The following is a 26,247-nucleotide window of genomic DNA, read 5'->3' as shown; positions in this document are numbered from 1 at the left end:
ATGCACCAAACATGCCATCATCTCATCGAGCTGCCAGTTTCTCGACAGAATGGGAACAAACTTTGAAGATAGTGCGGAGCTATCTTGTCAGTGCCCAAGACAGGGCAACGAGGCATGCCAAACAAAACCGTCGCTTTGCCCAACATCAAGCAGGGGACAAAGTGATGGTAAGAACCCCGAGGCGAAACTTGTTTGCAAAGAGGACCCAAGATCCTCGCCTATTGCCAAGCTACATCGGGCCTTTTTCCATTGAAAGGCGCATCGGGAAATCCACATACCAGCTAAACACACCAGCCTGGTGGAAAATCCATCCAGTCTTTCATGTCAGCCGCCTCAGGCCATTTCAGAAATGCATGGAAGATCATTCAGAAAGACATCTCACAGCACCGAGGGGAACAGACCTCCCAGCCGTCAAGAGCCTGACCAATCATCATCATCCTGCAGGTAAGGCTCCGAGGACGTCGCCAACTCAGGTGGGGGAGAATGTCATGGGCTGCTTTCCATCATCGACCCATGACCCCTTGGACGCGCCCCGTGGCGTCCCGGCAAGCCTCCCAACGCCTAGCGCCACGGTCGGCCCCGTGGTCTCGGCAGCGCCAAGTGACAAGCGAGCATGCGCCTCTGTCGCCCCACCGATAATCAATGCCAGCGCCCAGCGGCTGGCCAATGCCATCAGCGCCGCGCGCACCGACAATGCCGCGCGCACAAATTATCATGTTGCCAACAGCGCCGCACACCCAGACAGTGCCCCGCGCGCAGACCCAATGCCAAGTACCAGCGCCCCGCCGCTGGCAGATCCAAATAGTGCCGCGCCCGCCCACAACAATGCGCGCGCAGACCCTGCTGCTCAAGACAAAGTTGCTGCCATCGGACTTGCTTCCATAGAAGACTAAGTCCTTTTCATTGTAATTATAGAGTAGTTTTACTTCATTCATTTTCAGTGTGCTTCTACAGCTTTCTTAGGTCAACTCATGTAACTTTGGTTTATTTTTTTAAGCATTATTAAGGGGGACCAAAGCATTCAAACATTCAAGCATTCAAACAATTCTCTGTACTGGTGTCTCTCCCCCCCGACACCGCATTGCATCTTGTAATAGCTTTCATCATCATCATCAATACAATCATCAGCTTTCATCATCAGTTGCTCATTTTCCGCTGCTCAATTGCTCACGACATTGGTTTTCCCGTACGGCACTGACAATCTAGTCTAGCGTACGGCGAGGACCTCAGTTGGCACATAGCAACCGCACTGACATCGGTTGCTTAGCCTTACGTCGCCCTTCCAAGGAACTTCAGGGAGGCGCCGCGTAACAGTACTTATGGATCAAGTGGAAAGCAATGGTTTCCATTTAACTCACTGAAGATCTGCCTCTGCCTAAGATTGTATAATGATATAACTTTCCTCTAATACACAGTTTGATCTTAATTAGGTGCCTACATGGGGATTGTAACAGAACAATCAAGTTAAAACAAGTATACTGATTGTGCCAACTGAATCAGATAAAACAAGACTTATTATTTAGTCAAAGAGTGCAAGCTCTTTTATTCACTTGAAGAGTACAAAGATTGATGTTTACATACTAACAATTCACATTAACATCACAAAGTGTAAAGATACAAGTAAAGTTATACAAAGCTTCATTCAAAAAACAGAAGCTGCAGAAGCGTACTGACTAGCTCTTAATAACTTGAGCCAAGATCACCGGTCAAGGAAAATACAGCATCCTACACCATGGTGTATATATACATGATGGATGCTTGTAAAAATCGAAATAAACAAAAAAAAAAGAAGGAAAAAATATAATAATTACCACACATTGATGAATTGATCCTCTATAAAAACTGGAGAGATCAAGCCACTAGAAGAGGTCTCTTGCTTGCTCTAGAGGTGCCTTCGGCGAGGAGGGAATATAAAGGTCCCATAAGAGATGAGTTCTTTACTAAAACAGGAACTGCATCTGCCCCACCATTAATGCACAAAACCAGCAACAATGAGACACAATGCTCCTTTGCTGTCCTTGAATCGCACGAATTCAAAACATCGATAATAATAGGTAAAGCTCCAGCATAAACAACAGCCATTGCTCCGTCAAGCCTTTCACAAAGACCTGATAAAACCGCTAAAGAAGAAATTATCACTTTTCTTCTTCTTCTTCTTCTTCTTCATCTTCATGGCTGAAGGAATCGGTATACCCTATAATTGGCCAGATGAACCAGATGAACCACAACAACATCAAATCTGGTTACCCTGGCGAGTAATAGACGGTGTCCCTCCCGCTATTCCCATTTCCTCTTTAGACGAACTGAATGACTGCATAGAGAGATTGGGGAATTCTTTTATTGTTCTAATAGACTCTGAATTCCCTCCGCCCGTAAATGTAAAGTTGAAGCTGCTCATCGCCGCAAGAGCCCATGACCTCACCGTCATTTCGGAGTTGCCTCCAGTCGGTAATAAAATATCTCCTTTATTAGGGTGGTCTTTTTTTTGGGGGGGTTTCGGCGGTGGGGGGTTAAGGGTAAAATGGTGTAATGGATGGGGCTATAGACTAAGTTTTATTATTTGTAGTTTGACCCTCCTTAGTTTACTAGTATTTGTTTAGCCTTAGTTTATAACCTATTTTCATTATTACCCCTGATAGCTTGCTTTATATTTTATCGATGTTGAATGAAAAATCTGAATTTTTATCTTTCGATTTCTTTTCTTTTTCTCTTAATTTCTCTTTCACGTTTCAATGGCGAATCCACCGTGGTGTGGATGACTGCCGCTGGGTTGGATCACTTGTTGAACTCTGGTGCTAAGTATGCGGAGAACAATTTCTCGCAGACGGATTTTCAACTATTTAAAGCACCTCTAGAATCAATGGGTGGAATTGAAATGGGTTATGATCATTTGGAGACTAGTCACCCTCCAATGGAAGATGAAGATTCAGTAAAGGAACATACAGAAAATAGTGAGTACCAGATGTTCGACAAATTGCCCCAAAAGAACGAAACAGAATCGCTGGTTAACCTTCAGTCAGCAAACGAGGAGAGAGAGATAATGGTGGATGTGGTAGGTTCTGATTTGTTTATTGATGGGGTCTGTGGTGACGGTAGTGACTTGAGGCAAGAGTCGGGAAAAGGAGCCAACGCTATACACGAGAATATGGATATTCAATCAAAGGATGCTGAGGAATCTTCTGATCGAGCTAGTCAAAAGGATTCGCCAATGGAAGTGAAAAATGAAAAGGGACCTGCAGGAAATGAAGCAGGTAAGATGTTTGACGTTGGTCCCGAAAAGAATTGGAAGACTCCTTTATATGATTCTTGTTCTGCTCATGAGGATAGGGAAGGTTCAAAGAGCGATGGAGGAACAATTGTTGATAAATCCATGCGAGAGGAATTGAACGAAATTAAACGGCTCAAGGTAATTACTCACAGGAACTTCAACAACAATTTGAAAAGTTGGTTCGAGATAATTAAGCTGGTTCTTGAGAAGTTAGTTTATGAGATTTGTGACAGTGTGGTAAGTCGAAAAGAAGCTATAGCTAAGGATTCAAGTCTAGGAGAAATCTTTGAAGAAGTGTCCAGTGATAATCCATACATTTGGTGGCTCCAACGTGATTTCGACATGTTTAAATGTAATTTTTTTGACACAGGGCAAGAAATAATAATACCAGTGAATGTAGATAGCGATTTGCTTGACACAGTGCAAGAAACAAAGTTACTGGTGAATGTTTGGAGGGATGAGATTGTGGCGTTGCCAGTGGCAAATCTGGTTATCAACTATATTGCAACTTCTGGGGTTGGTTCTCAAAGTAATTTTGTTATTGAATTTTTTCCTTCATGTCTAGGGAGATATCCCTTACCTGTTGTTTGAAGTAAAGTATTCAATCATAATGAACGCCGAAGTTGGAGTTGCAAGAAATATTGACAATGGAGCAATCTTGGAGCAGTCGAATGCCCTAGTTGAACACTGGAATCCTTCATATCCTGATGGCCTTAACTATAATGGCAAAATCTTTTTGGTGCATAAAGGCCTTCGAAGTGACGGGATGAAGCTTGTCAGCATTGCGTGGGAACTTGTTATGAGATCACATGTTTACATTATACATGAACTTGTTTATCAACTTGACAATGTTTCTACACTACTGATCGTTACTTCCATTAGGCAAGGAATCCTCTGGTGCAGCTTAACTTTAATGTCCCGGCTCGTGATATTGATGATTTCTACAGGGGTTTTAAGAATAAGAAGTGCTATGCCAGAGACCAAGAAACATGGGCATCATTTGATTGAAATCACAGAGATATATTGTGGTATTCAACCTCACGTAGCTCACTGTGATTTCATGTTTTATCTCCTTGGTAGAGCTAGTTGTTTAAGAGATGCTTTCGAGCTCATTAAGGTTATGTCAGTTTGCTTGACTACTGTTGAGGTGTCATGTGCTGTTGGGGAAGATGATCACAGAAAGGTAGTAGCTGAAGCTATTGCCTTTAGGTTGGATGGGGAACAAGTTTTCACATTTGATCCTGGAAAATGCTATGGACTTTTGAGTGAGAATGCTATTGTTAGCCAATTTTTAAGGCGGAACATAAGATATGAGAGCCATGGATTTGCGTATAGTAGTAACTTAATAGTTGAAGATGTTGCTACAGTAGATATGCAATCAGGTGCTTATTGGAATATTTTCAATGAAGAAGGAACTACTACCCGTTCATTCCTTAGAGGATGTGTTCAAAATACCTTTGTGGAACTCTTGTGTGAAGGCCTGTAAGTGTGCGAGCTACACAATGGGCAGTACTGCATTCCTTAGGTGTTCAAAGAAGATTTTCATTGATAAAGAAGTGCTTATACTAGAGGCACCTTATGTTATTGCAATTACTCCAAATTGTGCAGCATCTCGACAATCAAATGCATTTTGAAGCTACTGGCAGGACCTGAATCGTGCCAAGAACTTTTATCTTCAGAGGTGGCCTATCCTGAGATTGAAGTTAAGGGCAATTCTGGACCAATTCTGCGGGTGCAAATGGAAGGCTTGGTTAAATAAGTGTATCCACATTGTGATTACCCGAAGAAGGCTATATTCCTTGCTGAAGAGATGGTGGAAAACAAGCAGCTATCGATTGGTTCTGTTTCTTTTGTCAGTCATTATGTATTAGTTCAAGAAAGAAAAATTTATTGGTTTGTTCAGAAACATTCAAGAGGGATCTGTGTTCTCCTATTTGCAAATGGGGTAATAATTCAATCAAAGCTTTTGAACTAGTTAAAGCTGGAGAATTGGTAGTGGAGTTTGCTGTTCTACTGGTTTGTTCATTGTTCATTGGTGGTGGAAGCACAATTGTCTTGGTAGTTGTTGGTTATACTCACCCTAAAAGTGGGTGGCAGATAGCTTCACTAGAAGGAGCTTATAGTGCTGCTATTCAAGATGCTCGACTTTGCAAAGAAGTTAGTGGAGACGTTGCAAGACTATCTGCTCTTAGCTCCTTATTAGTGATATTTTGTGCAAAAGCAAACCATGGCGTTGTTACTTTCTTGACTGTTGGATTCAAACAAAAACTTGAGGAAACAATTTTGATTTTTGACCCGGGATATGGCACATTAATTGTTGGGTCTCCTATGGGGTCAAGAATATTGCCTATGAAGTGTCTTCAGCTCCATGTAATGCCAAATTGCTGCAGTACCTTTCTCTTCTTTTGTGGGTTGTCCGGCATTTACTTTTCCAACCTTGAGGACAAGGTTGTTATAAGGGGGGTGGAATGTAATGGATGGAGCTATAGACTAAGTTTTATTATTTGTAGTTTGACCCTCCTTAGTTTTACTATTACAGTTTAGCCTTAGTTTATAACCTATTTTCATTATTACCCCTGATAGGCTTGCTTTATATTCTTTATAAGCAGAGAATTATCGAGGCATGTTGAATGAAAAATCTGAATTTTATCTTTCAATTTCTTTTCTCTTTCTCTTAATTTCTCTTTCACGTTACAATGGCGAATCCACCGTGGGATTTGCTACAATTGGTGATTTCATAATGTTTGTTTAATATTGTATTTTCCTTTTCCGAAGCAGAATCTGAATCATCGCAAGAATCATATTCATCATCTCCAGAAAACCTACACTACGCTCCATCAGATGACGAAGATCACTCATCTCCCAAGGTTCTTCTTTCTTCTTCTTCTTCTTCTCCCCATTCCCATTTCATAATTTTTGGTATTTTTCATGGAGAAAATCAAAATATACCCCTTGATATTGTCAGCAAAAATCAAAGAGTTATGAACAAAAAACTTTTTTTAGGCTTTGTTAGAATAGGCTTTTGGACCAAATTGATCACCTTTTTCATACATTAAGGACTTTATCAATCAAGGGCTATAAATCAAGGACCAAAATAAAGCACCCACTATACATTAACAGCTTGTTTGGATGGTTGCTATGTATCATTTCGTAATGTATCATATAGTATTGTATTGTATTTTACTGTATCGTTTTGATGTATACAATGTTTAGTTAGATTGTATTGTTTGCCGTCGTTTCATGATGTCATGCACCAACAATATGAAGAATAAATTTGCAATATTATAAAGAAAAAGTAAGGTACGAGGTAATATTATTATATAAAAAGGTAGGATAAAGAATAAAATAGGATTATTTAATAATAAAAAAAGGCAAGATGAGAGAAAAAATAAGGAAATGACGCGACCACACCAAATCGGTCGTTCCATAAAGTGGCACTTTTTGTCGTTACGTAACGACAGATTTGAACGATACAATACAATAAAATTTAAGTAACAATCAAAACAAACATTGTATATAATACGACAGGTAACAACCATCTAAACAAGCTGTAAGGACCATTTTGATCGTTTTCTCGTATTTCATGCGTGATTTTGATTTTTATACTTAATTCAGAATCAGACACTAAGCGAGATGGCATGCAATCGACTCCATACAGAGCTAGGGAACTGGCAGGTCAATCCCCCGTCTGGCTTCAATCTTGAACCCTCCGATTATCTTCAAAGGTCTTCATTTTTCCTGTTTGTTGTTAAGTTTTTTGTCGTTTTCCAATAAATTTCTAATATTGAATTCGAAGTCCCATGCTATTATTACTGAACTTTTGATTTTTGAAAAGGTGGTTAATTGAAGTGAATGGTGCTCCTGGAACGCTGTATGCTAATGAAACTTATCAGCTTCAAGCCGATTTCCCTGAACATTATCCTATTAAAGCTCCCCAGGTGGATATAAGATGTGGTTTCTTGTTAAAGTTCTTGATTGAAATTCCTATCATACTAATTAGGGCTGACTACATTGATGCAGGTGATATTTTTGCCTCCAGCTCCTTTGCACCCTGATATCTATAGGGACGGGCACATTTGTTTAGGTATTTATTCAACAGCTCAAGTCTCCTCTATTTCTTATCACCAACAGAAATTTATTTATTTGGTTACTCTTCGAGCTTAATGGCTTGATTTAGAATGCATTAGATGAAGCATTTAACGAAAATCCTTGGCAATTATGGATGATTTGTGATATGAACTCTTAATAAAGATTAGATGACAGGTATTATAGTTTTGGAAATGCTCTATGCCAACTTAGTTGATGATGGGTATGATGGTAGATTGTCTCGCTATATCCGTGAGCTTTTTACTTGGTCTTGGTGTTTTTGTTATTGATTCTTTTTCCCTTTCATGTCCCGATAATATTTGTTGATTCGTATCTAATTATGGAGTAATAGTCAATGATGGTTGACGGATGATTAAAAAACACAGTTGTTTACTGATTCAGAACTCTTAGCCCTAGTAGAATAAACTTTGGATCTGTTTTTTGTTTGTCTGTGGGTCTCGTCAAATTTGTCATTTCATCTAAGAATTGCAGAGATCATACTAGTTTCTTTTCCTGCATAATTTTGGTTTCTGCTCTATGCCTATGGCTTGCTTATTAATCTCTTAAACTTTCTATAGTTACCTGCCTAATAAAGTGAAAGCAAAACGCCTTTCATTCACAGTTATTCCTCTCATCTTCCAGAATAAGTTTTTTTTTTTAATAATTAAGATTTTCTACCGGACTCATGAAAAAAGTTAGAATGCATCTAATAAAAGCAGCAGTTGACAACTATTTTCTGTCTTGCAGATATTCTGTATGACTCGTGGTCGCCTACCATGACTGTTAGTTCTATATGCATCAGCATTCTCTCCATGCTGTCAAGTTCAACTGTGAAGGTACCTTAGTTTCCCTCGTCAGAAATTATGGATTTCCGTTCTCCGTTTCAGTTTCAGTTTCAGTTCCCCTCATCAGAAATTATGGATTTCTGTTCTCCGTTTCAGTTTCAGTCTCCCTCATCTTATGGATTTCCGTTCTCTGTTTCAATTTTAGTTTCCCTCATCAGAAATGATGGATGTTCCATTGATTCTTTCAAAGCATGTATTCTTCAGCAAGTTTAAAGCCGACGAGGACGAGTCCAACAACGCAAACATGGTGTTTTCCCCGGTCTCCATTCAAATAATTTTTGCTCTTATTGCAGCAGGCTCCAGTGGTTCCACATTGGATCAACTGTTGGCTTTTCTCAAATTCAACTCTGTTGAAGAACTTAACTCTGTTTATTCTCGGGTCATCACCGACGTCTTAGCCGATGGCAGCCCCATGGGAGGTCCTCGTTTGTCTGTCACTATTTGGGCTTGGGTTGACCAATCTTTGTCTTTTAAGCATTCTTTCAAACAGGTTATGGACAATGTTTATAAGGCTGCTTCGGCTTCTGTTGATTTTCGGAACAAGGTTAGTCTTAATCCTTCACTCACTAGAAAAGAAATTGATGTTTGAAATTACATGATACTCCCTCCATCCCAATTTATGTGACACCTTTTGGATTTCGAGAGTCGAGTTTTTCTTGACTGCGATTTTTCTTATATTCCTTATAAATGACTTATATTACTTTTACATAGTCTCTAAATATGTGACTTTTATGTCAAAAATTAAAATTTCATGTTCGAATTCACGGTTAAAATTGAAAAGTTCGACCCTCGAAGTACGAAACAAAGGGAGTATTATAATGTATAACAAAATATTATGGGCATGTTGGTAAACAGAATATTTTCAAATTAGTAAGCACATTAGAAACGTTTATTATGCTTTTCGAATAAGATTACAAACAAACGAATCTAATGTCATATAGGACATCTTTTTTGTTTCTTTTACTTTCAACTCTATCCTGTTACTAGCCTGCTGATTCTATGTTCTCTGTTTGTTTTAATTTTTCTTATGTAGGGTGATGAGGTTACTGGTGAAGTCAATAAGTGGGCCGAAGAGAAAACGAATGGTCTTATCAAACAAATTCTTCCTCCTGGTGCAGTCAATAGCGGTACAAGTCTGATCTTAGCGAATGCACTATATTTCAAAGGAGCATGGACTGAAAAGTTGAATGCTTCAGATACAAAAGACCATGAGTTCCATCTCCTTAATGGAGGATCTGTTCAAGCACCCTTAATGACCAGCAAAAAAAGGCAATACGTGAAGGCCTTTGATGGTTTCCAAGTGTTAAGGCTTCGTTATAAACAGGGCGAGGACAAGCGATTTCTCAACATGTATGTGTATCTCCCAAATGCCCGTGATGGATTACCAACTTTACTGGAGAAAATTAGTTCGGAACCTGGATTTTTGGATCGCCATGTTCCATATGAAAAAGTTAAAGTGCACGAGTTTCTTATCCCTAAGTTCAAAATATCTTTGGGGATTGAAGCTTTAGAAGTTCTAAAAGGACTCGAGCTCACATTACCTTTTAAAGGTGGTCTCACTGAGATGGTGGGCGAGAATTATCCTCTGGCAGTTGCAAACGTTTTTCACAAGGCCTTTATTGAAGTAAATGAGGAAGGTGCAGAAGCTCCAGCTGCAAAAGCTTTTCACAAGGCCTTTATTGAAGTAAATGAGGAAGGTGCAGAAGCTCCAGCTGCAAAAGCTTTTCACAAGGCCTTTATCGAAGTAAATGAGGAGGCTCCAGTAGCTCCAGCTGTTACTGTTGCTACAATGATGTTCGGGTGCTCGATGATGAAGGTTGAAGAGGAGATAGACTTTGTTGCTGATCATCCCTTCATGTTCCTTGTGAAAGATGAGACTGCTGGTGTTGTTTTGTTCGTGGGCACTTTGTTGAATCCTCTTGCTGTTTCGCCTTCCTGAGCTTTAATTGATATAATAGCAGTTGAGCCAAGTGTGAGTTGACAAACTACCCCGAATACCGCTTTTATAAAATGTGAAAGATAAAAATTTGCGTGTTTACACCAAGCCATTCATAATACTTTCTCCGTTTTTACTTGTCCATATTTGACTTGGCACACTCCTTGAGAAGTAATTAGTTTAATATATCATCCTTTGAATATAATATTCACTGCTTTGAGAAATACATTAGAAATGATTAAAGTAATTAATAAGGATAAATTAGGAATTAAGTGATACATTATGTCTTGGTTTTTCAAATTGAACAAGTAAAACTGGACATCTACGTATGTGTTTACACAAAAAAACATAACTAGGCAATATTTTAAAAAAATTACAAAATTATAGCAACATTAGTTAATTATCATCCAAGGCAACTAAATATCAATATATCATAATAGCTTTCAAATAAATATTCGTAAAATTCAGCGGAACAAAAATCAACCCCATAGAAAACTGTTTCTATTTTTTCTCTCAAACTAGTGTTAGAACCTGCGCAACGCACGGATAATTTGACAGAATATTAATCTTATAAAATTGTGATCTAATATATCATATTATTTAAATAAAAATATTTTAGTTTTTATTTTATTATTTAATGCAGTATGCAGAAATATAACAAAATCTATACAAAATCAAAGAATACACATCATATAGTAATCAAATATATTGTTTGCTCCTTATTTATTCTTTAAATTAGAAAGTACATAGTACTATACATTTACTAATATAATTTTTTATTAACTTGTCAATTGACTTAATATTTTGATACTACTTCTCTTTTAATATAACACACACACACACACACACACATACACACATATATATATATATATGTGTGTGTGTGTGTGTGTGTGTGTGTGTTATATTAAAAGAGAAGTATATATATATATATATATATATATATATATATATATATATATAACACAAGTTTAAAAAATAAATTCCAGAGTAAGGAAATATATATCTATGTTATATTAAAAGAGAAGTAGTATCAAAATATTAAGTCAATTGACAAGTTAATAAAATCTGACATTAGTAAATTAATGTACTAAGTACTTGCTAATTTTATAATAAGAAAAAATATTTTTTTAAAACTTATGTTATACTGTTCAAAATTCTTCAATCGTCTAAATTTATCAATAACTTTTTGAGTATTATATATCTATCTTTTGTTTTTAAATTAATTCAAAATATAATTATCGTAAAATTATTTTATCCCCCTAATTTCGTACATTCTTTTCTGTTGTAATATTTGATTAATTTTCTCATTTTGTAGTTTATTAAAAATTTAAATAATGTAATATTTTTTACTAAATTATAATTTTAAATTTATCAAAAGTATAAAGAGCTAATTCTTTTATTATTTTTATAAAAAACCTACCAATATTTTTAATAATTATTAATTTGTGTTATATATATAATAAGCCTATCTTATGTATAATATCCTAATAGTATCTTTATATTTTTGTATTTTTCATTTTACATTATGAGTTCTATTTATTAATTAAAATTTCCTACATGAGAAATTTAATTAGTATGTACATTTTTACGCTATCGCTTGAAACTCTTTTTTCATTATTTTTTATTTTTAATATATTAGTATTCTTTCTTTATAAGCCTCTCTACTCCCTCAGGGTAGGGGTAATGTCTGCGTACACACTACTGTAACGATCCTACCGGTCGTTTTGAGAGTAATAGTCCCGATCTCCTATTTACTGCTTCTCCCATATCTATTTCTGCTAATGTGACTTGCCGGGAGGTTTCGTTTTGGTTTTTGGAGTGTTTTAGGACACTTAGTCCCTAAAACGGGAGCTTAAGTCTTAGGATTTTGACCATAGTTGGAACTGTGTGAAGACGACTCCAGAATGGAGTTCTTTCGATTCCATTAGCTCCGTTGGGTGATTTTGGACTTAGGAGCGTGTCCAGATTGTATTTTGGAGGTCCGTAGCTCATTTAGGTTGGAAATGGCGAAAGTCGAATTTTTGGAGTTTTTGGGCCGGTAGTAGAATTTTTGATATCGGGGTCGGATTCCGATTCTGGAAGTTGGAGTACGTCCGTAATGTTGAATATGACTTGTGTATAAAATTTGGGGTCAATCGGACGTGGTTTGATAGGTTTCGGCATCAGTTGTAGAATTTTAAAGTTTGAAGTTCTTTAAGTTTGAATTGGAGGGTGATTCGTGATTTTAGCGTTATTTGATGTGATTTGAGGGATCGACTAAGTTCATATGGTGTTTTAGGACTTGTTGATATGTTTGGTTGAGGTCCCGGGAGCCTCGGGTGTGTTCCAGATGCTTAACGGATTGAATTTGGACTTAGGCTAGTTGCTGAAGATTTTCTGGTTTATGGTGTTTTCGCACCCGCGGAGAGGAGACCGCAGGTGCGGGATCGCATGTACGAAGGAGGAGCCGCAGATGCAGTCAAGATGGAGTTGGGAAGGAACCGCAGGTGTGAAGATTTCCCCCACCTGCGAGAGTCGCAGATGCAGGCAGCTAGGGCGCAGGTGCGAAGGGAAGCCGCAAGTGCGATGCATTTCTGCACCTGCGATAGTCGCAGATGCGACAGAGAGTCCGCATGTGCGAAATGTCTGAACAGAACACTTAAATGCAAGTGTTCGCGATTTTTGCTCATTTTCAACATTTTAAGCTCGGGTTTGGCGATTTCTTGAGAGTATTTTGAGGGGTTGCTTGAGGTAAGTCCCTTGTGCTTATTTTTGATCAATAATCTTACTTCCCCATGTATTTTCTCACCTAGTTAGTGTGTATTTAAGGTGAAAATTGGGAATTGGAGGTTAGAGATTTGGAAGTTTGATTTGTGGATTTGGAGGACCATTTGGTGTCGGATTTTAGTAAATTTGATATGGTTAGACTCGTGAGTGAACGTGCTTTCATATTTTATGACTTCTACCTGATTCCGAGACGTGGGCCCCACGAGCGATTTTTGAGTTAATTTTGAAATTTTCTTTAAAATGTTTATTTCGTTAATTAGATGAGTCTATTATTGTTGTATTTATGATATGTAATTACTTTTGGCTAGATTTGGACCATTCAGAGCCGGATATTCATGGGAAAGGCATTGTGACCGATTGATTGAGCTTGGTTCGAGGTAAGTGACTTGCCTAACTTTATGTGAGAGAAATCCCCTTAAGATTTGGAACTATTGTGATATGTGAGTGCCGTGTACGTGAGGTGACGCGTGCTAGTTGTGGAAAAACCCGGTTTTCTTACTGAGCAGCAACCCATTTTCCTTTTATTTTGAGTTATACCATTTTTATGAGTATTAATCTATTTTCATTCTTAATTGAGTTATTCCCATTTGCGTAGCTATCCTGTTTAGTCTAATACAACATGTCTACGTGTCTTAATTGCCTATGTGAACTCTGTGCAACATGCTTAGTGAATTTCCTGCTTCTTCCCCGACTGGTACTTAGTCTAAATCGTAAGATTTCGTGATGTAGTTGCATTTCTATTGTTTGCGCTGCATATTTACTTTGGGACTACAGAACGGTATTCCGGGAGATCCCCCTGTACTGCATATTTACTTTGGGACTACAGAACGGTATTTCGGGAGATCCCCTGTACTGCATATTTACTTTGGGACTACAAAACAGTATTCCGGGAGATCCCCCATGTCTTGCATATTTACTTTGGGACTACGGAACGGTATTCCGGGAGATCCCCTTGCACATTTACTTTGGGACTACGGAATGGTATTCCGGGAGATCCCCCTGCACATTTATGTTTGGGACTACGAGGCGGTATCTCGAGAGATCTCCTATTGTGTTTCTGTGTATTGAGCTGTTACCTTCTATGATTTCATTGTTGTTAAATTTCAGCCTTTATGTTATTGCGATATTACACCCTATATTGTTTCATTATATATATTTACCAGTAGGGCCCCGACCTGACCTCATCACTACTCGACCGAGGTTGGGCTTGGCACTTACCGGGTACCGATTGTGGTGTACTCATGCTACTCTCTGCACATGTTTTTCGTGTGCGGATCTAGGTGCACCTTATCATCCGTACTATGTAACGACCCTGTCGGTCATTTTGAGAGTTATAGACCCGTTTCCCCCATTTCTGTTTCCTTTATGCTCTTAAGCTATATTATGATATACCAGATTAGTTGGTTCGGGTCCGGAGTGATTTCAGAGTGGAATGAGATACTTAGTCTCTAAAGTAGAAGCTTAAGTTAAAAAAATCAACCGGATATTGACCTATATGTAAACGATCTCGGAATTTAATTTGGATGGTTCCATTAGCTTCGTTAGGTGATTTTGGATTTAGGAGTGCATCCGGAATGTGATTTGGAGGTCCATAGTAGAATTAGCCTTGGATTGGCGAAAGTTGGAAATTTGGCGATTTCGGTCGGCAGTGTAAAATTTGATATCGGGGTCGGAATGGAATTTCGGAAGTTGGAGTAGGTTCGTAGTGTCATTTGTGACGTGTGTGCAAATTTTGAGGTCATTCGGACGTGGTTTGGTTGGTTTCGGCATCGGTTGCCGAATTTAGAAATTTAGAAGTTCTTAGGCTTGAATCCGAGGGTAATTTGGTGTTTTGATGTTGTTTTGAATGATTTGAAGGTTCGACTAAGTTTGTATGTTGATATATGACTTGTTGGTATCTTTGGTTGAGGTCCCGAGGGCCTCGGGTGGATTTTGGGAGATTAGCGGAACAAGTTCGGATATTGGAGGATTGCTGAAGTTGGAACTCAGCTGTCATAATCGCACCTGCGGATGTCTCATCATAGGTGCGAGCCCGTAGAAGCGAGCGGGATGTCGCAGATGCGAGATTGGAGGAGCTAGGCAAAAGGCACAGGTGCGATGAAGTTCCCGCACCTGCGAGGCCGCAGAAGCGCACAAGAGGTCGCAGAAGCGGAAGTGAGGAAGTCAGGCACTGGCCGCAGGTGCGAGGTAATTTCTGCACCTGCGTGGTCACAGATGCGGAAATGGAGCGCATGTGCGGAGTCTGGGCGTTTAAGTGAGTTGCGCAGGTGCGGTTGTTTGGACCGCAGGTGCGGTGGCACAAAAGCGTAAAATCGCCTGCGGGTGCGAAAAACCTAGGCAAAAACCATAAATAGAACCCTTCGCGAATTTGGTTCATTTCCACCATTTTCAAGTCGGTTTTTGGAGCTTTTGGAGTGATTTTCGAAAGGTGATTCAAGGGCTATCAGTGAGGTAAGTTTCTTGAGCCCTAATACTCGTATATCTGGTGATTTCCTATTGTTTAATAATGTAATTAGTGAAAATGAGGGGTTAGGGCTTGGAATTTTTAAGAGTTAATTTAAGGATTCGAGGGACCAAATGATGTCGGATTTGGATAAATTTCATATGTATGGACTAGTGAGTAAATGGGCTTTCTAGTTTTGTAAATTTTTTTGGATTTCGAGACGTGGGCCCAGGGCCCGGGATTGAGCCAATTTCGGGTTTTGGCCTAATTTTGTATTTTTCTTGTGGAATTCATTCCATTAGCGTATATTGATGGTATTGTACTGATTGTGTATAGATTCAGAGCATTTGTAGGCCGAGTCGAGAGGCAAGAGCATTGCAGGGTAGAGATTTGATCGGTTTGAGGTAAGTAACGATTGTAAATCTAGTCTTGAGGGTATGAAACCCCGGATTTCGTATCATTCTACTATTTTGAGGTGACACACATGCTAGGTGACAAGCGTGTGGGCGTGCACTGTTGGGGATTGTGACTTGGTCCGTCCTGTAGCAACTGTAAAGTTGCATATTATGTTGAAATTATATGATACTTATATGTTTTAAAAAGAGTTTCTGTGAATTGGGCTGAATGCCATGTTTTGGGCCTTGTGCCAGTGCTGTTTGGACCCTTAGGGGCCTTTTCTTACTATCCTCTCACTGTTTTCGATTGAAAATCTATACTCAGTCATGATTATACTTGTTTACTGCATAACTCAGTTTTTCTTACTCTATTTCGATGCATATAAGTGTTGTTTTGGGCTGAGTACCCTGTTTTTACTGAAATGCCCGAGTGGCTTGAGAGGTTTATGACTGAGTGAGGCTGAGGGCCTGATTTGTGAGGATATTTATGGGATCGGGCTGCACGCCACAGCATGTTCGATATAGGCCGAGGGCTTGAGTGATTTATGCCATGATTTGGCTTGATATAGCGCTTGGGCTGAAGGAGCCTCTCCGGAGTCTGTACACACCCCCCAGTGAGCGCATGTACCTACTGAGTACGAGTGCCGAGTGCCGAGTGGTGAGTGACTGGGAGGCATGAGTGATTGTGAGGTATGCCTGAGTGGAAAGAGTGATTGTGAGGTATTCCCGAGTGGCAAGAGTGATTGTGAGGTATGCCCGAGTGGCACGAGTGACTGTGAGGTTTGCCCGAGGGGCTGTATATGAGTGATGTTTTTCCCGAGGGGCTGTTTATGGTTTTATCATTTTTGCTCACCTTTGCATTTAGTCTCTGTTTGAGAACTGTTGAAAAATATCTTTAAATGATTTTAATGGAACTAGGTTTAAACGAGATGTTTTGATTCAAATCCTGATTTTAAAAGCATGTGGTATTTTACTGAGATTTCCTGATATGAACGTTATATGCTTTATTGCTCGTCACTACTGCTCAGTCTTTATTTATTGTTGTTACTTACTGAGTTGGCGTACTCACGTTACTCCCTGCACCTTGTGTGCAGATTCAGGTGTAGCTGGACACGGTAGCGGTTATTGAGTGTTCTGGTTGCAGATTTTCTTGGAGATAGCAAGGTAGCTTCTTGGCGATCGCAGCCCCTGCTCTTCTCCCTCTTATCTTCCTTTAGTTATATTTAGCTATTTTCCAGACTATGTTAGTCTTGATATTGGCAGACAAATGGTAGTAGATGCTCATAACTAGTGACACCCCAATGTCAGGCTTTTTATTTTCTGCACTTTTGTTTTCTTTTGATTTGAACTCCTTTACGAAGGTTTTATGTTAAATAGCACTGAAATTATCTTTGAAATGAAAATATCAGTTTGTTTTGGAAATGAGTCGACTTGCCTAGTTCCACGATAGGCGCCATCACGACAGGGGTTAGTTTGGGTCGTGACAGATTAGTATCAGAGCCTAGGTTACATAGGTTTCATGAGCGGGTTTAGTAAGGTATTGCGGATCGGTACGGAGACATCTGTACTTATTTTCAAGAGGCTGCAGAACCTTTTGGAAACTCCATATTCTTGAATTCTTGTCGTTGCGAATCTGTTGATTCTAGTAACTAAACATATGTTGTTTCATTCTCTCACAGATGGTAAGGACTCATGCTACCGGTCAGGAGGGCCAGCCACCAGTACCACCAACCAGGGCCACGGTAGAGGCCGTGGTAGAGGAAGAGGTGCAGCCCGTACAACAGCTGGGGCAGCACCTGCAGATCCACCAATTGTCCCAGGTCAGGACCAGGTTCCAGTTGTTGATGCACCAGCTCAGGCACCACCTGTGCCTATAGTGATTCCAGGCCTTCAGGAGGCCCTAGCTTAGATTCTGACAGCGTGTACCGGCCTTGCTCAGGTGGTCTCTATCTCGACGGCCGCAACCACTTCTCAGGCCAGGGGAGGCACTCAGACTCCCGTTGCTCGCACACCCGAGCAGGTTATTTAGGGAGTTCAGACACCGGAGGCACCACCAGCCCAACTGGTTGCAGCTGCACAGGATTATGTGGTTCCTTCTATGCCTGAGGATGATCAGCGTAGGTTGGAAAGGTTTGGGAGACTCCAGCCACCACCTTTCAGTGGCACAGAGAGAGAGGATGCTCAGGACTTCTTGGACAGGTGTTAGAGGATACTCCTTACTGCTGGTATTTTGGAGACTTGTGGGGTCTCATTCACTACTTTTCAGTTCTCCGGGGCTGCACTCATATGGTGGGTGACTTACGAGAGGCGTAGGCCCGTTGGTGCAACACCCCTTACTTGGCAGCAGTTCTCTGTGGTCTTTTTGGAGAAGTTCGTGCCTCGATCCCGCAGAGAGGAGCTGTGCAGACAGTTTGAGCGGCTTTGCCAGGGTGATATGTCTGTGACACAATACGAGATGCGGTTCTCCGAGTTGGCCCGTCATGCGATCTGGTTGGTTCCCACGGTCAGGGAGAGGATCATGAGGTTTATTAATGGTCTTACTTTTCAGCTACAGTTTCTTATAACCAGAGAGAGGGTTTTTGGTGTTACCTTTGATGAGGTTGTCGACATTGCTCGGCAGATTGAGATGGTTCGCGGTCAGGAGAGGGTTGAGAGGGAGGCCAAGAGGCCTCATGGACATGGTGGATTCAGCGGTGCTCTATTTGGGGGTCAGTTTCAGCACGGTAAAGGGTGTCATTTCAGACATGCTCAGTCAGCTCGAACATTTTACCGTGGTGCATCATCTGGTCATGGTTTTCACAGTTCTCATCAAGGCCACTCATCACTTAGTGCTCTTCCAGCTCAGAGTTCGTCCCGTGCTAAACCAGTTCAGGGCTCCTCTATGCCAGGTTCTTCTGCTGGTTATCCCGGTGCTCGGGGCTCCCTTCAGTTCCCGCCACCAGCACCAGGGAGTTATTTTAAGTGTGGGGAGTTTGGGCATATGTGGAGGCAGTGTCCTCGTCGTCATAGAGGTCTATCTCAGCAGAAGGGTCAGCCTTCGACTTCAACACCAGTTACTTCACCACCCGCCTAGTCAACTCGGGGTGGAGGTCAATCAGCTAGGGGTCACCCTAGAGGGGGAGGCAGATCAGGGGTGGCCAGGCCCGTTTCTATGCCCTCCTTGCCAGACCAGATGCTATTGCTTCAGATGCGGTGATTATAGGTATTGTCTCAATTTATCACAGAGATGCCTCAGTATTATTCGACCCTAGTTCCATGTATTCATATGTTTTCTCGTATTTCACCCATTTTCTGGATATGCCTCGTGAGTATTTAGTTTTATCTGTTCATGTATCTACTCCTGTGGGTGATACTATTGTTGTGGATTGCGTATATCGGTCATGTGTGGTGACTATTGGGGACCTAGAGACCCAAGTGGACCTTTTCTTGCTCAGTATGGTTGACTTTGATGTGATATTGGGTATGGATTGGTTATCTTCATGTCATGTTATTCTAGATTGTCATGCTAAGATGGTGACATTGGCTATGCCGGGATTTTCGAGGGTTGAGTGGAGCGGTTTTGTAGATTATGTACCAAGTAGGGTGATTTCATATTTCGGTGGTACGTGATTTTTCGGATGTGTTTCATGCAGATTTGCCGGGCATGCTGCCTGACAGGGATATTGACTTCGGTATCGATTTGGTGCCGGGCACTCAGCCCATTTCTATTTCACCGTATCGTATGGCACCGACGGAGTTGAAGGAATTGAAAGAACAGCTTCAGGAACTCCTTGATAAGGAGTTTATTCGGCCTAGTGTGTCACCTTGGGGTGCACCCGTGCTATTTGTGAAGAAGAAGGATGGTTTCATGAGAATGTGTATTGATTACAGGCAGTTGAACAAGGTCATAGTCAAGCACAAGTATCCTTTTCCTCGTATTGATGATTTATTTGACCAGCTTCAGGGAGAGAGGGTGTTCTCCAAGATGGATTTGAGGTCCGGTTATCACCAGCTGAAGATTCGGGATTCAGATATTCTTAAGACAACTTTCAGGACCCGATATGGCCATTATGAGTTCTTAGTGATGTCTTTTGGGCTGACCAATGCCCCAACAACGTTCATGCATTTGATGAACAATGTATTCCAACCCTATTTGGACTCATTCATTGTTGTATTCATTGATGACATCCTGGTGTACTCTCGTAGCCAGGAGGAGCATGCACATCATTTGAAGATTGTATTAAACAGATTGAGGGAGGAGGAGCTTTATGCAAAGTTCTCCAAATGTGAGTTTTGGCTCGGTTCAGTAGCATTCTTGGGGCATGTGGTGTCTAGTGAGGGTATTCAGGTGGATCTGAAGAAGATAAAGGCGGTGCAGAGTTGGCCTAGACCGTCCTCAGCCACGGAGATTAGGAGCTTCCTTAGTTTGGAGGGTTATTACCGTCTCTTTGTGGAGGTATTTTCATCAATTGCATTGCCCTTGACCAAATTGACCCAAAAGGGTGCTCTATTCAGGTGGTCGGACAAGTGTGAGGAGAGCTTTCAGAAGCTCAAGACTGCTTTGACCACAACTCTAATGTTAGTTCTGCCATCAGCTTCAGGTTCTTACACCATGTATTGTGATGCCTCGAGGATAAGCATTGGTTGTGTTTTGATGCAGGAGGGTAAGGTGATTGCCTATGCCTCGTGCCAGTTGAAGACCCATGAGAAGAACTATCCTGTCTATGATCTTGAGTTAGCAACCATTGTTCACGCCTTGAATATTTGGCATCATTATTTGTATGGGGTTCATTGTGAGATCTATTCTGATCACCGGAGTCTGCAATATCTGTTCAAGCAGAAAGATCTTAATTTGCGTCAGCGGAGATGGTTGGAGCTTCTTAAGGACTATGATAACACTATTCTATACCATCCGGGGAAGGCTAATGTGGTGGTCGATGCTTTGAGTCGCCGAGCGGAGAGTTTGGGGAGTTTAGCATACCTTCCAGCAGCAGAGAGACCTTTGGCATTGGATGTTTAGGCCTTAACTGTAATACCACAAAATATTTTGAAATACTTAAGTGGTAAGCCCGGTAAATTTTGCAAAGAAAATAATGTTTCATGGTATCGGACTAGGCTTACGTGTTTGAGGATTGTAGAAATTCTTCACGGCTCATATTTTTTGGGCTGAACAATGCACCGGAAAGTAAAGAAAACTTATTGGCGGAAAAGAGCATTTCTGCGGTTCATTATGCGATGACAGAATTACTCTGCAGACCGCATAATGGCCGCAGAGTGAGGCAGTTAATTAGACCAATTGGAAGCAATTATGCGGTTGACTATGCGACTGCATAACTTTTATGCGGTGCTTTATGCGACCGCATAACGGTTATGCGGACCGCATAGTGACCGCATACACAGACAGTTCTTTTGGCTATTTTGTAACCAACTATGCGACCGATATGCGGTCCGCTTATCGGTTATGCGATCACTTATGCGATCGCATACCTTGTTCCGGAGCTCCATTTTTTGGTTTTTAAAACTTGACCCTATTTCATTAAATACACTCTTCGGGTCATTTTTGAGCTATTATCTCACATTTTGGAGTGAGAGAGGGTGCCCCAGAGTGAGAAGGTATTCTCCAATATTTGTCCTTCAATTCTTGCCCAAGTTTTGGAAGATTAAGAAGGGAAAACTCACTAGGTCTTCATCCTAGAGGTAAGATTCTACACCCTAACCCTCACTTTCGAATTTTGTGTAGAATTGGACAATTAGCAAGATAATTTCTGGGCAGTAGGGTTGTTTATTTACATGCATGTGATATCAAGGGGTATAGGAAGATTGTTGAACTAGGCATGGTAAATATTGGGTTGTGGGATGATGGAATTCTCCATAAAAAGGGCCTTGAAATTGTAATGCACACCTAGTGTTTGATAAAATTCTCAAATGAGCTAGAACCATAATCATCTTCCTAATTTTGGTTCAATTTGTTATATTTCTAAAATAGATAGAAGTTGCTAAGAATTCTGGAACATTTAGAGTGTAAGGAAGCTCAAGTGAGGTATGTTGGCTAAACTCTTCTTTAAGAATTAGAATTCCCAATATCCTTGTAAGTTCCAAGATGTTGATTATAAATGGAGTATTCCGATAAGTTTTGTGATGAAGATATATGTTTAATTCGTATTTAAAATGCTCTTATCATATTGCATTATAAATTGAGGATGTGTCCCAAACTATGAATTATGTATCCGCATGTTATAATTTCTAGTCGTGATTTATGTGAAAGTTATTATGCCAAGTTGTGTAGAGATTGTGATACACCTCCACCTGCATACATTGGGGTGAGGCGGCATGACCGCTTTGTGTGGGTATTATGGTATAGGGATTGTGATTGTGATACACTCCACCCGCATATATATATATATATATATATATATATATATATATATATATATTGGGGTGAGGCGGCATGACCGCTTTGTGTAGGGATTATGATATTGTGGGATTGCAGCTCCACCCGCTTACATTGGGGTGAGGCGGTACGACTGCTTTGTGTATGGTTTTGAAATTGTTGTGGCACCATCACCCGCATACATTGGGGTGAGGTGGCATAGCCGCTTTGTGTTGGTATTGGTATCGTTGATGCATTTCCATCCGCATACACTAGGGTGAGGTGGCATAGCCGCTTTGTGTAGGTTCTTGGTACTGTGGTTATACATCCACCCACATACATTGGGGTGAGGCGGCAGGGCCGCTTGATTAGAGTTGTGGTATTGTACGTACACCTCCACTTGCATACATCGGGTGAGGCGGCGGGGCCGCTTTGTGTGAAGATGGTTATAGAGGATCTCATCTTAAATCCTATAAATGTTGTTGATAGCTTTTAATAAGCTTGCTATGGTTGAGACGGTTATCTATATTATTCTATTGCCGTACTAGTTCATCATAATTATCTTATATTTCTGAATTCTTAAATTGGTGTTTAGTTTTCATACTAGTACTATTCGACGGTACTAACGTCCCTTTTGCCGGGTGCGCTGCATCTTTAAATGGATGCAGGTGGTTCCACAGTAGGAGACATTGATCATTGATAGCATTACACCTTCTTCCCAGCTGACTTGGTGAGCCCCACTTCATCCCGGGGTCATGTATCTTTTGTTCTTTATATATTATGGTTGAGGTATAGCCAGGGCCTTGTTGCTGGCATTATCATTGTACTCTTCTTTATCTATAGAGGCTCCGTAGACATAGTGTGGGTTATGTATTGGTACTGGGAAAGACAACCTATGCTATGTTGGGTAGAAGAAATCTAACAATCTTGCTAGGTCGGGTTCACTCGGTTGAGCGCCGGTCGAGCTCCACGGATTTGGGGCGTGACAAACTTGGTATCAGAGCCTAAGGTTTTAAAGTGTCCTAGGATGTCTCGGAGCCGTGTCTAGTAGAGTCCTTATTATCGGTGTGTTGTCGACCACATCTATAATTAGAATGCTACATGGGCATTTAGGAATAATACCCTTCTTTCATGTTCTCGATCGTGCAATAAAGCTAGTTGTAAGACTGTTCCTCCTTTAACTTCTGGCACCTACGAAGAATGCAAGAACTGGCCAAAGAGCCAATGTCACCCCAGGAGTGACAGTTGACCCTATAGTTGATGATGCGGGTGAGCACCCGAGGAGTGAGAATATTCCTCCAGTTACTACACTGCATGACTCTACTACAACTAATCAGACCGCACATGTCCCTATACCTACAGAAGGTGCAATAGTTCCTCCAACTGATATTCCAGTTCCATCTCCAGCTCCCGCTTTCGATTCTGGTGTGTTTGATATTTATATTAGGAGAGCCATACAAATGTTGACACAGATAGTGGCTGCTCAGACCCAGAGATTGAGTGTTGGGCCTACTCCTTCCAGTCATCCAGGAGAATCCGCTAGTTCCAGGGTGAACAAGTTTCTTCAGTTAGATCCTCCAGTGTTTACGGGTACTGATCCCGAGGAGGACCCCCAGGACTTCATTGATGAGATGCACAAAACTCTCCGGGTTATGCATGCTACAGAGACAGAGGGAGTAGAGTTGGCCTCTTACCGCCTGAAAGGGGTGGCCTATTCTTGGTTTGAGTTGTGGGAGGAGTCCCGTGAGGAGGGAAGCCCTCCTGCAAGGTGGGGTAAGTTCACAGATGCCTTTATGGATCATTTCTTGCCTGCCGAAAGTAAGGCAGCTCGTGCCGCTGAGTTTGAAAGCCTGAAGCAGGGTAGTATGAATGTGTGGGAGTACCATATGGAGTTTGCACGCCTGTCCAAGTATGCTATTCACATGTTGCCCACTATGGAGGCTGGAGTACATCGGTTTGTACAGGGCCTTGGCCCCTTGGTTATCAATGAGGCCTCTATAGCTGCCTTAAATTCCGATATGAACTATGGTAAGATGGTGGCATTTTCTCAAGCCACAGAGACCCACAAATTGAAGAATAAGATAGAGCATCAGAGTAGCAGCAAGGCTCGGTCCGCGAGCAACTTTGGTGGTTCTTCCGGTGGTAGTGGTGGTTGGTCGGCATTCAGGGGAGCATCATCAGGACCATCTCAATCATTCGCCCAGTCTTCGATGGGTGCACAATCATCTGGACCAAGTCAGGGCAACATGGGAACCTACCAGCAGGGTCGGCCCGACAAAAGGTTTCAGCAGTGGAGGCTTCCATGCCCTAAGTGTGGGAGGATGCACTTTGGGTCCTGTTTTATGGACCTACCAGTATGCTATAGGTGTGGTTTGCAGGGTCACATTCAGAGATATTGCCGCTCGTCCCGCTGAAATATGGCCAGAGGCGCAGCACAGCCAGCTAATTCTACAACTACTACATCCACAACACCTCCAGCTCGAGGCACCCCAACACCCGCAGGGCATGGTGCAGCTAGAGGTGGTGCACAAAATTCGGGAGGACCCAACAGATTTTATGCTATGCGGAGACGTCGAGAATCAGAGGCTTCTCCAGATGTTGTCACAGGTATATTGACTGTCCAATCTCATGATGTATATGCTCTTATTGATACCGGTTCCACTTTGTCATATGTCACTCCTTATGTTGCTATGGAATTTGGGATAGAACGAGAACAACTTTATGAGCTGTTCTCTGTATCTACTCCGGTTGGTGAGTCTATTTTGGCCGCGCGGGTTTATAGGGATTGTTGTCACATTGCATGGTCGAGACACCGTGACCGATCTTATTGAATTGAGAATGGTCGATTTTGATGTGATAATGGGGATGGATTGGCTTTATTCTTGTTTTGCCAAGCTTGATTGCCGAACCAGGACTGTAAGGCCACAAAGATGATAAACAAGGGATGTGTTTATCATTTGGTCCGGTTACGGACACCGATGCTGAGGCACCTACACTTGAGTCCGTGCCTGTTGTGAATGAATTTCCAGGAGTTTTTGCGGATGAACTCCATGGGATCCCACCAGACAGGGAGATTGATTTTGGGATTGATGTGATGCCAGACACACATCCTATATCCATTCCACCCTACAGAATGGTACCGACAAAATTGAAGGAGCTAAAGGAACAATTGAGAGATTTGTTAGAAAAGGATTTTATCAGGCTGGGTGTGTCGCCTTGGGGCGCACCGGTCCTTTTTGTAATAAAGAAAGATGGGTCACTGAGAATGTGTATTGACTATCAGCAACTTAATAAGGTCACAATCAAGAATAAGTACCCACTGCCAAGTATAGATGACTTGTTTGATCAATTGCAAGGTGCCAGGTACTTCTCCAAGATTGATTTAAGATCCGGGTATCACCAATTGAAGATGAGGGAGCGGGATATTCTGAAAATAGCTTTTTGAACCCGGTATGGACATTTTGAATTTCAGGTAATGCCTTTTGGGCTAACAAATGCCCCAGCAGCCTTCATGGATGTTATGAATCGTGTTTTTAAGCCGTTCCTCGACTCTTTTGTGATAGTGTTTGTTGACGATATTCTTGCATATTCACGAAGTCGAGAAGACCATGCCGATCATCTCAAGGTAGTTCTGCAAACCCTACATCAGCGCCAGTTATATGCAAAGTTCTCAAAGTATGAATTTTGGCTTGAATCAGTCATATTCTTGGGTCATGTAGTTTCTAGTGAGGGAATTAAGGTTGATCCTCAGAAAATTTCAGCTGTGAAGAATTGGCCGAGGCCTACAACTCCAACAGAGATTCGCAGTTTCTTAGGCTTAGCTGGATATTACAGAAAGTTTGTGGAGGGGTTTTCTACTCTTGCCTCTCCATTGACTAAATTGACGCAGAAGGCAATTAAGTTCCAATGGTCAGATGCTTGTGAAAAGAGTTTCCAGGAATTGAAAGCAAGATTGACTACAACGTCGGTGTTGACTCTACCAGAGGGTATTGATGGATTTATGGTATATTGTGATGCTTCAAGAATCGGGGTTGGATGCGTATTAATGCAACATGGGAAGGTGATAGCAGATGCTTCTAGGCAACTAAAGAATGATGAAAAGAACTATCCAACACATGATTTATAACTTGCGGTGGTGGTATTTGCATTGAAAATT

The 26,247-nt window shown here is 41.2% G+C and overlaps 1 protein-coding gene across 2 annotated transcripts; it reads left to right on the top strand.

The window, feature by feature from the left end:
- The first annotated feature begins 1,515 nt into the window (after positions 1-1,515).
- On the top strand, positions 1,516-10,237 carry LOC104107945 (serpin-ZX-like). Of its 2 annotated transcripts, XM_070187776.1 has the most exons (9): positions 1,516-2,448; positions 6,047-6,135; positions 6,884-6,993; positions 7,104-7,206; positions 7,289-7,352; positions 8,102-8,190; positions 8,345-8,743; positions 9,233-9,836; positions 9,897-10,237. In XM_070187776.1, exons 1-9 carry the CDS (start codon positions 2,172-2,174, stop codon positions 10,136-10,138), a joined length of 1,977 nt encoding a protein of 658 aa, XP_070043877.1. In that variant the 5' UTR covers positions 1,516-2,171; the 3' UTR covers positions 10,139-10,237. The 2 variants fall into 2 exon arrangements, with proteins under 2 accessions (XP_070043877.1, XP_009615171.2); XM_009616876.4 differs by having other exon boundaries at positions 9,233-10,237.
- Positions 10,238-26,247: the final 16,010 nt, after the last annotated feature.

Source organism: Nicotiana tomentosiformis, chromosome 10 (genome assembly GCF_000390325.3).
Source record: "Nicotiana tomentosiformis chromosome 10, ASM39032v3, whole genome shotgun sequence".
In the NCBI taxonomy this organism is placed as follows: domain Eukaryota; kingdom Viridiplantae; phylum Streptophyta; class Magnoliopsida; order Solanales; family Solanaceae; genus Nicotiana; species Nicotiana tomentosiformis.
The sequence above is the reverse complement of the archived record's forward strand: the minus strand, read 5'-3'. Positions and strand labels throughout refer to the sequence as shown.

Excerpts from the sequence above, each read along its gene's own strand:
- LOC104107945 (XM_009616876.4), top strand. The coding sequence starts at position 2,172 with ATGGCTGAAGGAATCGGTATACCCTATAATTGGCCAGATGAACCAGAT. Across the intron at positions 2,449-6,046 it reads TTCGGAGTTGCCTCCAGTCG|AATCTGAATCATCGCAAGAA; the intron begins GTAATAAAATAT and ends TTTCCGAAGCAG. Across the intron at positions 6,994-7,103 it reads CCCTCCGATTATCTTCAAAG|GTGGTTAATTGAAGTGAATG; the intron begins GTCTTCATTTTT and ends ATTTTTGAAAAG.